Source organism: Aquarana catesbeiana, linkage group LG05 (assembly GCF_042186555.1).
Source record: "Aquarana catesbeiana isolate 2022-GZ linkage group LG05, ASM4218655v1, whole genome shotgun sequence".
Classification (NCBI taxonomy): domain Eukaryota; kingdom Metazoa; phylum Chordata; class Amphibia; order Anura; family Ranidae; genus Aquarana; species Aquarana catesbeiana.
Window position 1 is genome coordinate 168,447,454 of NC_133328.1, and position 16,214 is coordinate 168,463,667.

The 16,214-nt window shown below is 41.5% G+C and overlaps 1 protein-coding gene across 1 annotated transcript in view; it reads left to right on the forward strand.

Annotated features, from left to right (window-relative positions):
- COL6A6 (collagen type VI alpha 6 chain) overlaps positions 1-16,214 on the forward strand; it is a 418,546-nt gene that overhangs the window by 147,977 nt on the left and 254,355 nt on the right. The window contains exons 3-4 of the mRNA XM_073630332.1: positions 1,860-1,960; positions 2,042-2,626. Of these exons, the coding sequence (XP_073486433.1) occupies positions 1,894-1,960; positions 2,042-2,626 (652 nt within the window). The 5' untranslated portion in view covers positions 1,860-1,893. The remainder of the gene's footprint in view (positions 1-1,859; positions 1,961-2,041; positions 2,627-16,214) is intronic.

Sequence of the window (16,214 nt, forward strand, 5' to 3'; positions counted from 1 at the left end):
TAGACTTCCGAGATCCCAGCCACCGCTGGATCCACTGAGCTCTTCCACAGCTAACTCGCTGTATAATCCTCAAGCTTCACCCACGCTACCCACTGGGTCCCTGACTTGACTCTGCTGAAGCTTGTCCACTTCATCACCATCCCCGGTTAGTGAAAAAGGCTGCTCTGGTACTTCTTCAGACTTCATGCACTGGCCTCTGATAACAGGAGTGGTTGTCCATTGGTGGTAACTGTTTCCCCTTTACCTCTGACCTTGATCCTCACTTGCCTCTGGTAACAGGAGTGGTCTTCCCTTAAGGAAACTGCTTCTCCTTTACCCCTGGCAACATTCGGTTCCCCATTCAGCTGAACCTCTGCAACTTGGTTAGGCTCCCGACCTGAAGCCCCAACCCCGCGCTGCTTCTTACAGTCCTGGATAAGATTTAGACAGCTTAGTAGCCAGGTGCTCCCAGAGAGGCCTCAAGCTTCTGGCCTAGCAACCGGGAGCAATACAACACGCGTCTACCCAGGCAGCCGTCCAGGTGGCACAGAACCCTGGTCACCTGACTCCTCCTGAATAAATAGGCTCTCCCATCAGGCCATGGGCCAAAGAGACTTCTACCAATTGGCTGAGGCAACCTATCCACTCTTAACCTGAATTCACTATGCCCTTGTCCTTCTAATGCCACCTAGTGACAGAAGAGAGAGGTGCACCAAATTCTGGTTTAGAGAAAAAGTCAGTGTATCACCCTAACAATTAGCCAGGCTAGTTACCACTTAGAAAACTAAATTCATGAGCAGCCCTGTTTAAGACCAGGGTGCTACATCACTATAAACTATAACTGCCTTTTTTTGTTTTTTTGTTGACCTTTGAGGGGTCATCACCAATATTGTCACGTTTATATTTGTTTGTTTCATTAATATTTAACAAGTGTTTGCATAATATTTAATTATTTGAGCTAGCAGGATAGGTAGTGCTTCACATTTCTTTGATTTTAGATTTTTTTATATGTGGGAACACAATTGGTGTTAAGCATTTATTTATTTACCCATCACACCACCCATAGTAGCACGGATGTTTTACCACATTTTTAATTTGAGGAATGTGCTGCTTACTTTTTCAGGTGCCTATACTGCCTAACACTCCCTAACTGTTTTTGTCCACCACACATCGAGTATCCAAACCTGAGAATTAAATGTTAGCCTGCCACACCATTTTGGGGAATAGAAATAGAGATGAGAAAGAGATGTCTGGGCTCAAATCAAATAGCTTACATATATATAACACACCAGGTGCTAAAAGAGAGTGACCCCCATGTTAACATTGACAATTCTGAATTACCCTTTGCATATTGCTCTACAACCTTACAAATTTGTAGCAAACGTATGCATAAGCAGGGATTTGGTTCACATATATTGTAATACATGTTCAAGCTGATCAATTGTGTTGAAGTAATTCCTCTCTGGTCAGTTCATGCTTAACTGTGCAAATTGGCAAACATTTACTTTGTTGTTGCATACTTTAATAGACATATAGTGGTTGCTTTACTAAAACTGAGAGTGCAGCTCTGCATAGAAACCAATCAGCTGCTAACTTCAACTTGTTCAATTAAGCTTTGACAAATAAAAACCTGGAAGCTGATTGGTTTCTATGCAAAGCTGCACCAGATTTTCACTCTCACATTTTAGTAAATCAACCCTATAGTACCTATGATTTCCCAACAAAATCACAGATATGCAAATACAGAAGTTTGTGATTTCACTCCTTTTACAAATTCTTTCTTTATTCTTCCTCCAATACAGAGTAAATGTACAATTACCATAATATTGATGGAACTGTTTTGAGTCAACTTATTCCATGTTGTTTTTTTCTAATTCAAGCTTTCAATATTGACAAAAGTCTTGGGCTTTAAAAATGAAACTTGTCTCTGGACTGCTTGTGATACTTTGCTGGCTGCAGCTATCGTCTGCTCAGGACACAGGTAACATAAAAATCTGATAATCACTGAATCACTATTAAATACTTTACTTCACTTCTCACACTGCGTTTTTTATGATTGCAGAAAATCCAAAATATGGAGATCTTATATTCCTATTGGATAGTTCAGACAATATGGGAATAAAAATGTTCAACCAGCTGAAATCGTATGTATCAAAAATAATTAGTCAATTGCAAATAGGTGCTGATTTCTATCGTATTGGCCTGATACAGTATAATAAAGACATTGACATCGGTTTCTCTCTGTCAGATTTCAAGACAAGAAACCTAATGATAAATTATATAAAAAATAAGTTTTTGTTTCAAGGTGGGTCATTAATGACTGGTTATGCCCTCCGGAAGCTCCATAAAGTCTTTTTTTTTAATGGAAGAGACAAATCAAAGTACCCACACGTTCTTCTTGTGATCACATCTGGATCCTCCGATGACGATGTAAATTCAGCAATTTCTCTTCTAAAACAGTACGACGTTCAAATTATTACAGTTGGAGTAAAAGAAGCTTCTTTAGATGAAATGCAAGCAATGGCAGCATCTCCTCAACTTGCCTTTAAGATAGACAGTTTTAGAGACTTAAACACAATTTCAAAGGATATGGTCGCCACCATTCAAGAGGTAGTTGGGAAGAAATATTATGTGGAAGGAACACAAGGTGAGATAATGTCAGATCTTATTCTCTTAACGAATATATAATGCAGAGCTCAGGTCAGTACAACTGTAGCTCATGTTACTGTACATATCACTCCCTGCCAATGGATTTAAATGCCATTATAATGTCTATATCCCTGGCCAAAAGTTTTGAGAATCACACAAATATTAATTTTCACAAAGTCTGCTGCCTCAGTTTTTATGATGGCAACTTGCATATACTCCAGAATGTTATGAAGAATTATCAGAGGAATTGCAATTAATTGCAAAGTCCCTCTTTGCCATGAAAATGGCGTGAAACAATGCATTAAGGTAAAAAACGTTTTTGGGTTTAGTAACACTTTAATGTGATTGTCAATAAAAGCCTCATTTACTAAGAAGAAGGCACTGCACCAGTTCATACATTAAATGGTGCGCTGGAAAAGTCATTAACCGAACGTACGAACAGGCGCACATTTAAGCGCAAATAGTGATTATAAATACCCGCATATGTAAACTGCAACTGGTGCTAGGGTAACTGCGGTTTTCTCATTGATAACAGTGCATGCCCAATACAATTGGTTAATTTCATCTAATTGGATGTGTCTTGTTAGGCAATTAGTAGGTGTTCTCAGTTAATTAACCCTTTAGATGCTAATCTCATTCCTATCACTTCTAATATATCTTTGAAATGTGTTATGTTCTTTTTTTACCCAAATCTTTCAATACATTACAAAGAACAGAGAAGAGTTTCTAAACCCAATAAATAAATTTTTTCATCTCTTGATCTTTAAAGGTGACCATACACTGCAATCAGTTAGATCTTAAAAAAATTAGATTTAGTGCAAGAGCCTGTTTGATTTCCTAAATTTTAAATTAATTGTTCAAGTGTGTCTTCCTATTACCTATTTTGCCTAAATATCGAGTTGTACAGAGATTGGCCAATCAGATTGCATAGTGCATGACCATCTTAAGTGCCAAATTTGAAATGTAGATGTGCCATGACCCACTTGTATTTTCCAAACGATATTTCTTGGACATTATACAAGGCACATGAGAAACCACCTTTTTTCAAGACATGCTAGAGTGATCAAGAATCTTCAAACTACGGCTCTCCAGCTGTTGCGGAAGTACACATTCCATGAGGCATTGTAAAACTCTCATATTCACAGACATGACTAGGCATGATGGGAACTGTAGTCCCTGAACAACTGGAGGGCTGTAGTTTGAAGACACCTGTGCTAGACCATTATTATGCCTCCAAAATTTGGGAGTGTGGCATCTACCCAACTTATCTCTGCTGGTGGACACAAGAACCTACATCTATAGATCTATCTATCTATATACACACACACAGTGAAGCAGGAAGCAATATACATTGGTCCGGAAGTGAATCTGTACACAGGAAGTAGGTGTGTGTTTTGAGGCCAAATCACTTAGACATACAAACATGACCCACACAAACACCACCCCATGTAAAAATACATAAAAAAATTATCTTAATTTGCAAATAAGGATCATCTCTCCCTCAGAAAACAGTGAGCGGAATTGTGGTGGGAAGAAATTCACAGAAAGACAAGCAGCTTCCAGTAGGGGCGTGATGTCATTCCGCCTGTTCCGGAACCAGATATGCGCCATAGGCAGGGGCGGAAGTATAGGGGTTGCAAAAGTCGCCACTGAGACTGGGCCCCATGCTGCAGGGGGCCCGTGGGGGCCCGTGTGCCCCCCTTTCCCCGAGCGCTGGCTGCATATGGGACCGAGCTCCCTGATCCGCAGCCGATGCGTAAATCATTCGGCAGTGCAGGAGCTCGGTCACAAAGTAAAAGTAAGGTGTCCGTTTATGAAGCAGTGAAATCTATTTGAAGATCTTTCTCCTCTGTGTGCCTGTTTATGAAGCTTTGTAGATCGCTTCACCTTTGGAGGAGTGAAGAGATCTACAAATGCTTCAAACAGTGGAGAAAGGCTCCTGATACTGGAATCTCGTGAGACTTTAAGAGATTACAGCACCAGAAATACAGAGATGTCAGTTTATTAAGCGGTGATAAATTATCACCGCTCAATACACGGACGATTAATGTTAATAAAATAATGAGTCCCCCTACATTATATACATATGTATACACACACACACATTATATATACATGTATATACACACACATTATATATATATACATATACACATTATATGTATATATGTATATATATGTATACACATAAATATGACAGGGGGACATGCTTACAGTGTTGGGGGGTCTGAACGAGGCATAAGGAAGTTAAAAATCTTCCTCCTTCCCCCTCAGATCCCCCGAGATTTCCTCTTCACTCCCCGATTCACCACCTCTGAGCTGGTGAACCTGGGAGTGTGAATTCTGACTCAGATCGCCAGTGAAGCGGTGAGATCACCGCTTCATAAACTGGCCCTTACTGTGTCATTCATGAGAATTCTCCGCGTGTAGAGATAATCGGCGGGAGAACAAGTTCAAACATGTTCTCCCCCGATTATCACTGTTTCATAAACTGTTTATGGACTGTGATCAGCGGTGATCCTCGGGATCACCGCTGATCACTGCTTCATAAACGGACACCTCAGTGAGATGTGTCTAGCACACTGTGTCCTGTGCTCTCTGCCTCCCCCTACAGTGCAGTACCCGGCATGGAGAGTTTAAGGTACAGAGCTGCAGCTGCAGATTTTTAAAAAGGCGATCTATATATGTTTGTCTGCATGTGTGTGTGCTTATATGTGTGTGTCTGCATGTTTGTGTTTTATATGTGTGTGTTTTATATGTGTGTGTGCATTTATTTGTGTGCATGTGTATGTGTGCATGTGTATGTTTACATGTGTGTGCGCATTTGTGTGCATGTGTATAGAGTTATATGTGTGTGTGTGTGTGTGAGAATGTGTGTGCATGTGTATAGAGTTATATGTGTGTGTGTGTGTGCATGTGTATAGAGTTATATGTGTGTGCGCATGTGTGTGCATGTGTATAAAGTTATATGTGTGTGCGCATGTGTATAGAGTTATATGTGTGTGCGCATGTGTATAGAGTTATATGTGTGTGCGCATGTGTATAGAGTTATATGTGTGCGCGCATGTGTATAGAGTTATATGTGTGTGCGCATGTGTATAGAGTTATATGTATGTGTGTGCATGTGTATAGAGTTATATGTGTGCGCATGTTTGTGTGTTTGCTCATGTGTGTGCGTTTATGCGTGTGCGTTTATGTGTGTGCATGTATTTATATGTATATGTGTGTATTTGCGTACGTGTGTGTTTACATGCGTGTATGTATACACATTACTTGTAATTCTGACCCCCTTTTTCTTTACGATCAGAACAGATTTTTTTAGGGTGGGTTCATAATACCAACAAGAAAATACCATTCCTCTGAAAAGCGATGCAGATCGCTTTTCAGAGGCATTTGACAGGCAGCGAAGAGGCAATGTGTTGCACCTTGAGTAAATGTTGAAGAAATGTTGAGAAACACTGATACAGAGAAACTGATCTCTCCATTCTCCTCCTGCAGCTGCTGAAAGGAGATGAGAAGTGGGGGAAATGGAAAGATCAGTTCCTCTTTATGCAGTTGCACCCACCACGCCTCCTATGCAGCTTTTTTCTGCTGCCCCCCGTGTGCTCTCCAGCCCCCCTGAACTTTTTCCTGCCCCCCCGCTCTCTCCTGGCCCCTCCCCTTGTCCCCACAGCTCAGCAGAGTTCCCCCCTCCCCTCTCCTGCCAGCTGCTGTAGGGTATCTGCATGGAGAGTCAGTGATCCATACCGATCACGGACTCAATCCATTCATAACTGAAACATAGTAAACTGTATTTACTATGCTTCAGTTTGCGAATAAAGAGGCAGCTCTATACAGAGCTATTCCTGTCCATTCATTCTGTGCAGCTGAGGCTGTGCTCTCAATCTCCTTTCTCGTTCTCAAAGGTGAAACATCAGAGGTCTGCTTAGACCCCTGATATCTCACCAAAGCCACCCAACTCTTAAAAAAAATATTAAAGTATTTTTTATAAAATAATATTGTAAAATAATAAATAAATGGTAGAAAAATACAATAAAAATTAAAAAAACAGACGCCAGTGGCAGAACTACCAGGGTCACAAACATCACACTTGCGACCGGGCCATGGCATTTACGCCATCGGCTCGGAGGGAAGGGCCCCAGCTGGGGGTCAGGGGGGCCCTTCATGATTTCTTGCACCGGGGCCCTGAAGGTTCTAGTTACGCCACTGGCCATAGGTACATATAGGGTTGCCACCTTTTCTTCAAGTAAAACCCGAACACATTAGCGGCGCACAGCGATTGATTTTTTTTTATAGTATAAATGTATAAACTATACATATGTTTAGCAATTAAATAACATTTCTAATCATATGAAGTTAATCACGTGTTCCTCTTTTACAACACAGTCCACAGAACTCTCCTTTTACATCTGAATCCGCAGAGTTCCCCTTTTACATATGAATCCACAGAACTCCCTTTTACATCTGAATCCGCAGAGTTCCCCTTTTACATACGAATCCACAAAGTTCCCCTTTTACATCCAAACTCGAATAGTTCCCTTACACTGTAAGGGGAGACTCTGCAGTGTCTGATGTAAGGAAGAACTCTGGGGACTCTAACATAAGGGATGCTCTGGGAACCCAGATATAAGGGGGAACACTGAGAACTCTGATGTAAGAGGGAACACTGTGGCTTCTGGTATAAAGGGGAACTCTGATGTAAGGGGTGCTCTGAGAACCCTAATTTACCTTAGTGTACTTACTCAGAGGCAGGAGGGAGAAGGATGGTGAGCTCACTAACCCCTTGGCAGTCAGCACCTCTCATCCAGATGTATCTGAGGCTGCTGGACTTCAGATTTCCAGCCCCCACTTTCCTTTTCTGAGGCACAGTGCTGGGGATTAGAGTGTGGGCAGACACAGAGGGGTAAGGGTGGGACGGAGAGGAGCAGATTGAGCCCTCTCTTCTCTCCTGTCTGTGTGTGTGTGTGGAGGGGGGGGCGAATTGTTAGTGCTGGCTTTGGGCAGTGTGAAAGAGAGTGTAACAGACAACTGCAGCCAGCAACCCTGCTGGGAAGCAAAAGTCCAGTCTGAATAATGTGTCCGGGTTTCAGGCAGTTTGAAACCCGGACACATGATTCCAAACCCGAACTCAAACCGGAAGAAAGGGAATACAGGGATTATGACGGTGCCAGGAAGAACACAGTATATTCAAAATTTTTTTTAAAAAAGTAATTTTTATTAATACACAGAAGTTGTAAAAAATAAACAAATAGAATCACAAGGACATGGTGTGCATAAATGCTAAAAACATATCTGTAGCGAGCTTCACGTCACTTGGCCTCAGAGATGTAACGGCCAATGCAGTGGGTAGGTATTTTAAGTGTCCGACATGTTTCGCCAGTATTGGCTTCCTCAGGGATAGATTATTAATACCTAAAGCGCTACAGTAATTCTATAGAAAGAAATATAACAATCAGTATACATACTAGGACAAATGATACATTAAATGCAAAAAGGATATCAAAGATCTAAACATACACATGTTTGCGAGCCGTCAGTGTGGACCAACCCCCACCACCAACCAAAAGGCGCCAAGGAGACTTCCCCACACATACACCAGATAGCCAAAAGCCCCCAACCAGACATTCTAAAGATGGAAATAAAGTACCTGCAAGTCACCATAAGGGTGCCACACACCTCCAGGGCTAAGCTTCCAGCATAGTTTACAGTAGGTAGCTGCAGGGAGCGGTGACGTCAGACGGTGACGTCAGACGCCGCACGTGTGTGGGGGGCATAAGAACGCCGGCATCCCAGGCCAGTACACACGCCAGGGATGTTACAGGACACCGACGTACTTATCGCCATCTGATCTGGTAGGCATCTTCATGGACCATGTATATTTGGGGTATGAACAGATTTATTCTTTGCTGACATTATCCTTTGTCCTCTAGCTTATCTTATTTGGCGTTGCAACTGGCTGTAGGCTTTCTCTTAGCCCAGCATCTCACTCTACACTTATTTAGTGGTAAGTGTCAAACTTACTTTGTCCATTGTTGGCCTAATCCATTTACTCATAGGCTAAAGTGCAATTTGCAATCACATTATCCCTCAGACAATTTCACAATATCATTAAATTCTCTCCCCTTTCTTTATCTAACTTATAGAGATACGTTTTCTGCTGCTGTTGAAAGAAAAAAGTTTTTTTCAACACCAGGGATTTATCGGTGTCCTGCTATTCATTTTAAAGAGTATTCCTTTGTAAGTAAATTAATTAGAGACTATGTTAGTCCTATATATTTTCTTTATCCATTAACTAATGGGGGTTATTTGACCCCTTTAGAAATTATGATAATGAATTCATTTACAAATAATTATACTTTTTAGACACATATTTGGCCAGGCCCTTCCTATTGCTCCCTGCAGCTACCTACTGTGATCTATGCTGGAAGCTTAGCCCTGGAGGTGTGTGGCACCCTTATGGTGACTTGCAGGTACTTTATTTCCATCTTTAGAATGTCTGGTTGGGGGCTTTTGGCTATCTGGTGTATGTGTGGGGAAGTCTCCTTGGCGCCTTTTGGTTGGTGGTGGGGGTTGGTCCACACTGACGGCTCGCAAACATGTGTATGTTTAGATCTTTGATATCCTTTTTGCATTTAATGTATCATTTGTCCTAGTATGTATACTGATTGTTATATTTCTTTCTATAGAATTACTGTAGCGCTTTAGGTATTAATAATCTATCCCTGAGGAAGCCAATACTGGCGAAACATGTCGGACACTTAAAATACCTACCCACTGCATTGGCCGTTACATCTCTGAGGCCAAGTGACGTGAAGCTCGCTACAGATATGTTTTTAGCATTTATGCACACCATGTTCTTGTGATTCTATTTGTTTATTTTTTACAACTTCTGTGTATTAATAAAAATTACTTTTTAAAAAAAAAATTTGAATATACTGTGTTCTTCCTGGCACCGTCATAATCCCTGTATTCCCTTTCTTCCGGTTTGATTTTCAAATTTTGGGATGAGGTGCTGTATTACATTGAGGGCCGCCCAGCCACATAGTAAATTTTCCAAACCCGAACTGTCCAGGTGAATTCTGGACAGGTGGCAACCCTAGGTACATACCTCCGCGCACACAGCAGTTGCGCATCTCACATACACAGCGGTCGTGCATCTAGATGCATTTGGCGCATCTAGCTGCAGAAACCCAATTTTTATGGAAATTAATAGTAAAGCAGATTTCCAGGACTGGACGAACGAAGGTTTCTAATGAAAGGCAACTGGTGTTTTCTATTAAACAAGGTCTACATGGGCCATTGACATGCATCACAGTTGAACTTAGGGATGTGTCTTTGCAAAGTTAAACTAAATTAAATCCTTTCTTATTTTTGCTTGAGGATAGAGTGCAGAGGGATAAGAAGTCTTGTCAGTTTCTGGGGATGTCTGCACCCCTGAAGACACCTCCCAAATTTTGCCAGTTTCTTCTTCAAATTTATTTACTTTCTGTCACATAGCATTTTGCTGTGTACACCCCAAATTATTAGTTATCTTGGACTTTGCACTACGAGTGCACTTGGAAGGGCAGTTGCTGGAGATCCGAGGGGGACATGTAAGGAGAATAAAAAAACAGCATTTGGGGTGTACACAACAAAGTGCTAGAGTGCAATTTGCCCAATGGGGACACTAGTTAGATTGACTTGTGTGTCTCCAAGGAAAGACATTGGTAAGGTTTTACCCTCATTTCCTGTTTGGCTATGACAGGAAGTGAAGCCAATCTTCAGAAAAGGGACACAAAGCCCAACCTAAAAAAGACAAGCAGGGGTTCTAACACTCACTTGATTTCCCTCAAATGCCCACAATTAGAATAGGATTGTCTTGAGCTAGATTTTAGATCAGTGATCTAAATCAGTGGTTCTCAACCCTGTCCTCAAGTACCCCCAACAGGCCATGTTTGTAGGTTTTCCTTCATCTTGCACAGGTGCTTTAAATCAGAGTCAATGGCTTGGTATTTTGGACAGCTATTTTAGCTAAGATAAATTCCCAAAACATGTCCTGTCGGGGGGACATGTAATTTTCCTTTCCTGGTGCCTATCCATGGCAGCATACCCACAAACCATGTGTATGCTGCCATGAAGGCACCAGGAAAGTAGCTTTTAGACAAATCATACTTTTTTTGTTTTGCCATGCCAATCAGCCTAGTTAAGCTTTAGCTGGGAAATCTGTTGCATGAAAATTGTTTAGGGGGGGTGTAAAATGCATTACTTGGGTTGAGCATGCATCTGCAAAACAAATTATTAAACAAAACTCATAAAACATAAAAATTTGCTACAAATTTTATTGGTCAACAAAAACAGGACTTGGAAAAGAGCAAGGAAAGCAAAAATCACTTGTATGTTAATTTGAGACACTAACAAAGTATGGTTTTGAGGTCTGACCATTTTGCAGAGGAAATTAACAGGAGTTAAAAGGACTGGGCCCACAAACGGACAGTCTCTTAAGGATTTAAACATTTATTAGTCACAACTTCTTGAGGAAGATTTAGCAAAATAATGCAGCACAGACAATTAAATCAAAGTAAAACAAACAACCTACAAACAACACAAATTGACAACATCAAAAATATTTCAGGGAAAAATAATTCAGGGAAAAATATCCCCTCCCCCAAAAAAAAGAAACAAAAGTAAAAAATACTTGCTCTAAAACAAAATACAAAGAGAAAAAACATGTGTTACAAACTCTATAAGGACACGCAAATGTATTCTCTTGCCACACACACCATCAAGTAATCTGGCCTCTTTCCAGGGCAAGGTAAAGAATGCTATCTGCAAGCTTTATATAACATAGGTTTGTGTGCTAATGAGGCAATTGAAAACTCATACACAGTCCATGAAACACACAAAATGCAAGTTCACCCATTGTAGAGACATTACTTGAAAGTGGGTACACCTGTTAAGGATGTCCTTAAATTACTAACCCAAAAAACACACTCTCTGAGTATGCCCAGAAAAATCCAAGTGCTGTTCACACACAAAAAGCACAAAAAAAACAAAGTCCCTGAGCATGCCCAGACCAACCCAAATGCATTTCACACACCAAAAGCCGCAGCAAAAAACGAAAGTCCCTGAGCATGCCCAGACAAACCCAAATGCATTTCACACACTAAAAGCCATAGTAAAAAAAACAAAGTCCCTGAGCATGCCCAGACCAACCCAAATGCAGCTAGCACAAAATAAGCAACCCCCCTGTCCAAAATTAAGCACATCATCCAGCATGCTACAAAATTACAGAAGGGACAAACACTCCCCGGTCCAGGGGAGCAAACAAAAATCCTAACATGGGCAAAAGTTATACAACAAATACAATTGCAGTCTATAGAAACTGACCTGTTAATTTTGCTAGTCCCCACTTGGCTGGCTTATATTCTAGTTATTGGACTTAAAATGGGTATGGGGGCCCAGGTCCCACCCTGAGGGGCATATATCAATGTCACCAATTTGGACAACCCCAAAAACGAAACAAGGAGACGTGCCTTTAAAAATGCACAATTGCTTAAAAGGGGGGGGGGGTTACTCTGCCTGTAAAGTGGTGCATCTGTAGCATGTATCCAAAATGCCCCCCCCCCCCCCAATACATACAAGGCCATTTGGGTCTGTTAAGGCTTAAAATGAGAACCCCCATGTGAAAAATACCACCCCAAACTAAAATAATATTGTGCCCCCCCACACACTAACAAACCCCTAGCCAAACACACAGCAAGCCAGCCCATGAAAGGGTGGTGGATGTTTGGGGGCAGGAGGGGCTTGGGCACCCCAAAAGTCAACCACCTTGTTCCCATATTCAGGGGGACAAGGGCCTCTTCCACACAACACTAGGCTGGGGTTGTGGGGGGCTGCAGACAGGGGGCTTTATGGAATGTGGAAAGCCCCTTTAAACTAGTGGGTACAAGGTGCTTTGTGGTCGGTATTGGGCTGAGCCAAAAGCAAAAGCTAGCCCGTGGAAATCCAAGGGATTAGAGGGGGAGACAAGAGCATTGGAGAATGGAGTGTGGAGTTCCCCTTTAACCACTTGCTTACAGGGCACTTAAACCCCCCTCCTATCCAGACCAATTTTCAGCTTTCAGCGCTGACGCACTTTGAATGACAATTGCGCGGTCATACAACACTGTACCCAAATGAAATTTTTATCATTTTTTCACCACAAATAGAGCTTTCTTTTGGTGGTATTTGATCACCTCTGCAGTTTTTACTTTTTGTTAAAAAAATGTAAAAACCTGAATTTAAAAAAAAAAAAAAAATTTATTTTTCTATATTTTGTTATAAAAAATTTAAAACGGGTCATTTTTCTCCTTCATTGATGTACGCTGATGAGGCGGCAGTGATGGGCACTGATAGGCGGCAGTGATGGGCACTGATGGGTGGCAGTGATGGGCACTGATGGGTGGCAGTGATGGGCAGCACTGCCAGGTGGCACTGATTGGCACTGCAGGTGGGCATTTATAGGTGGCACTTGTGGGCATTGATAGGTGGCACTTGTTGGCATTGATAGGTGGCACTTGTGGGCACTGTTAGGTGGCACTGTGGGCACTGTTAGGTAGCACTATGGGCACTGTTATATGGCACTATTAGGTGGCACTGATGAGGCAGATGTGCCTCTTTTACTTGGGGACCGATGTCCCTCACATCCGAGCCGGTGATCGGCTTTTTTTTCTACTCACGCTGTAAGCGTGAGTAAAAAAAAAAACGATTACCGATCTTTTGTTTACATCATGTGATCAGCTGTCATTGGCTGACAGCTGATCACATGGTAAGGGGCCAGGACCGGCCACTTTCTTGGATCGGTGATCAGCCGAGTCTCAGTGACTCTGTGATCACAGCGCACTCGGCGCGCGCCCTGCAGGGTGCGCGCAGGGAGCGTTCACAGGGGAGGCCGTCATATGACGGCCTCCCGCGAATTCAGGTCCGCGCTGAGGCCGTCATTCGGTCATAGCGCGGATGTGTAGTGGTTAAAAGCAAAAGCTAGCCCAAGGAAATCATATGCATTAGAGGGGGAAGGTTAAATGCCCTTTTAGGAGGAGCTAGAGGAGCGAGAGTCTTTTTACATAATTTTAACAGGGTGCATGTTACATGTTGGCAACGTAACATGTTAACATGTAAGCTCTAAGGAGCAGGGCCCTCTGATTCCTACTGAATCAAAGTGTATTGTATTTGTACTGTCTACCCTCAAGTTGTAAAGCGCTACGTAAACTGTTGGCGCTATATAAATACTGTATAATAATAATAATAATAACATGACCTGTGTGCAAATCTCCTTAAAAAAATACATAAAGGTGAACCAGCGTAAAAAAAAAATTGTCAAGTTTAGAGGTGCGCCCATTCAACCCATGCAATTGCACGTACATTGCTTACCATTAACTAAGATTTTGGCCGCGCAGTGAACAAACTCATGTGAGAGCCGCTTGCGCATGCGCACTGCTTACATTGATCTCACACAGTTCTAAACGTACTTGCGGGCACAGGAATCGTTCTCTAAAAAAGTTACTTTCTCATTCTATTTTGGACATATTTGTTACTTGGGCAGTTGTTACTAAACTTCCTCACATCACCCTATAATATTGGCACCTCCATCTTCTGGTAGCCTCCCTGGCGGTATTCCCGAGTGTGGCTCGGGGTTAAATTTCAGCACCATTAGCGGTAACCCCGAGCCACACTCGGGATTACATCTCAGGATCCTGGTGCAGTGTACTTACCTTGTCCCCAGGATCCTGCGATGTCCCCCCGCGGTGTCTGCGGGCTCTGTCCTCCTCCGAAGCCTCTCCGTGCCAGGCTCCGTTCCCTGCGAGCGTCGCGACGCACGGGGTGGAGCCTGGCGGCAAATTAAAGAAAATGTAAAAATCATAACACATACAGTACTGTAATCTTACAGATTACAGTACTGTATGAAATTATTTCACATCCCTTTTGTCCCCATTACGTGGCCCATGCCCTGCATGCAGTTTTATATTATATATACTGTTCTTTCTGCCTGGAAACTTGAGATTGTCCATAGCAACCAAAAAGTGTCCCTTTACGTCAAAAGTGGCTTTAGACCAGCTAGAAAACAGCAATAGTAAATTAGAACACTTGCAGAATTGAGTGATAGTGAATCGTGGGGAAATGTATTTTATTATTATTATATTATTATTTTTTAAAATTATTTATATTTATTTATTATATTATAATTTATGATTTTGTGTTTCAAACTTCATCATACCCAGGATCTCTACTAGACTCTTGGTGGACAGATCTAAGTGTGTTATTGCTAAGAATTACAGGCCTACAATGTAAAACGCCAAATCTATGCAAAATAATTGTACCGCTTTCAGACGCAAAAATCTGAAATAATTATACCACCAGGGAGGTTAATATTGAATTGGAGATGCCATGCGCCATGTACATAGTGGCACACAGATTGCATTCTTCTGTGCACTGAGATCACTATAGTAAGTGGGGAATTTGAGCTCTGTTGCCGGCGCACCGTGTCGTAAATATGGAAACGTGCATTGCGCCTCGCCGCGCGCCTCTACTGATGCCGCTCAGCTTTTGTAAATCACCCCCTCGAACACTTATGAAATGCTTGTAATTATACTTTAGTATACCATAGTAACATCTGACAAAAAGATCTAAAAACACTGAACCAGCAGACTATGTGAAAATTATTATTTGTGTCATTCGCAAAACTTTTGGCCACATTTGTACATAATTGGTATGGCAATTTAACATGGCACTAGATTGTGGATTTATTCTCTCATCATCTATTTTTTACTTTTAAACAGATACATTGATTTTTAACCACTATCTTACTGCCTGTCTGAAACTGTCATCATGCTGCATTGATTTTAACCATCACCTTGCTGCTTGTCTGTCTGAAACTGTAATCTTGCAGTCCTTTGTATTGTGGTACATTGATTTTAATCACTTCCTTGCTGCCTGTCTGCCTATCTGAACTATCATCCTGCAGTCCTCTGTATTAAGGTTTATTGATTTAACCCACAATTGTTACACTTATATATATATTATTGAGATAAATTTACTATACTATTGTCTTCTTTGATCAGAGAGCTTAAAGCGCTATTAAACCAAAAAGCAAACCTTTTTTTTTTATTGCAGCTTACCAATTTGTACATGTGATGTCTGTGTTAGAATTCTATTTTTAGGATTTCTGTCTTTTATTTTCATTTGGTGATCCTGTCAGTAAGTCAGTGTTTTTTTTTTCAAAAGAACAATCTCTTTAGGAGACTGTAGCAGTTACAGAGATGAGACAAACCATTTACCACATGTGTTTGTTGTAGCTGCTTATACAGTATTTGCTGGTGTTTGGCTTCAATTTGTTAGTGTATTTAAATCTGCTAGTCTATCCAACACTCCCCTACCCCAGGCTGACAATGCCACTGTCCAGATATGCCTCTTGTGCTCATTCATTGAGAGTGGAGACACTCTTATATAGGTGGTGTGTTGCTGGCCAGATCACCAGGTCTGTGGGAAAAAGCCCTAAAAAACTAAAACTAATATAGCCGCCACATCTAATGGTTGATAAGTTGTAATATATAAAATTTTTTATTTTGGGT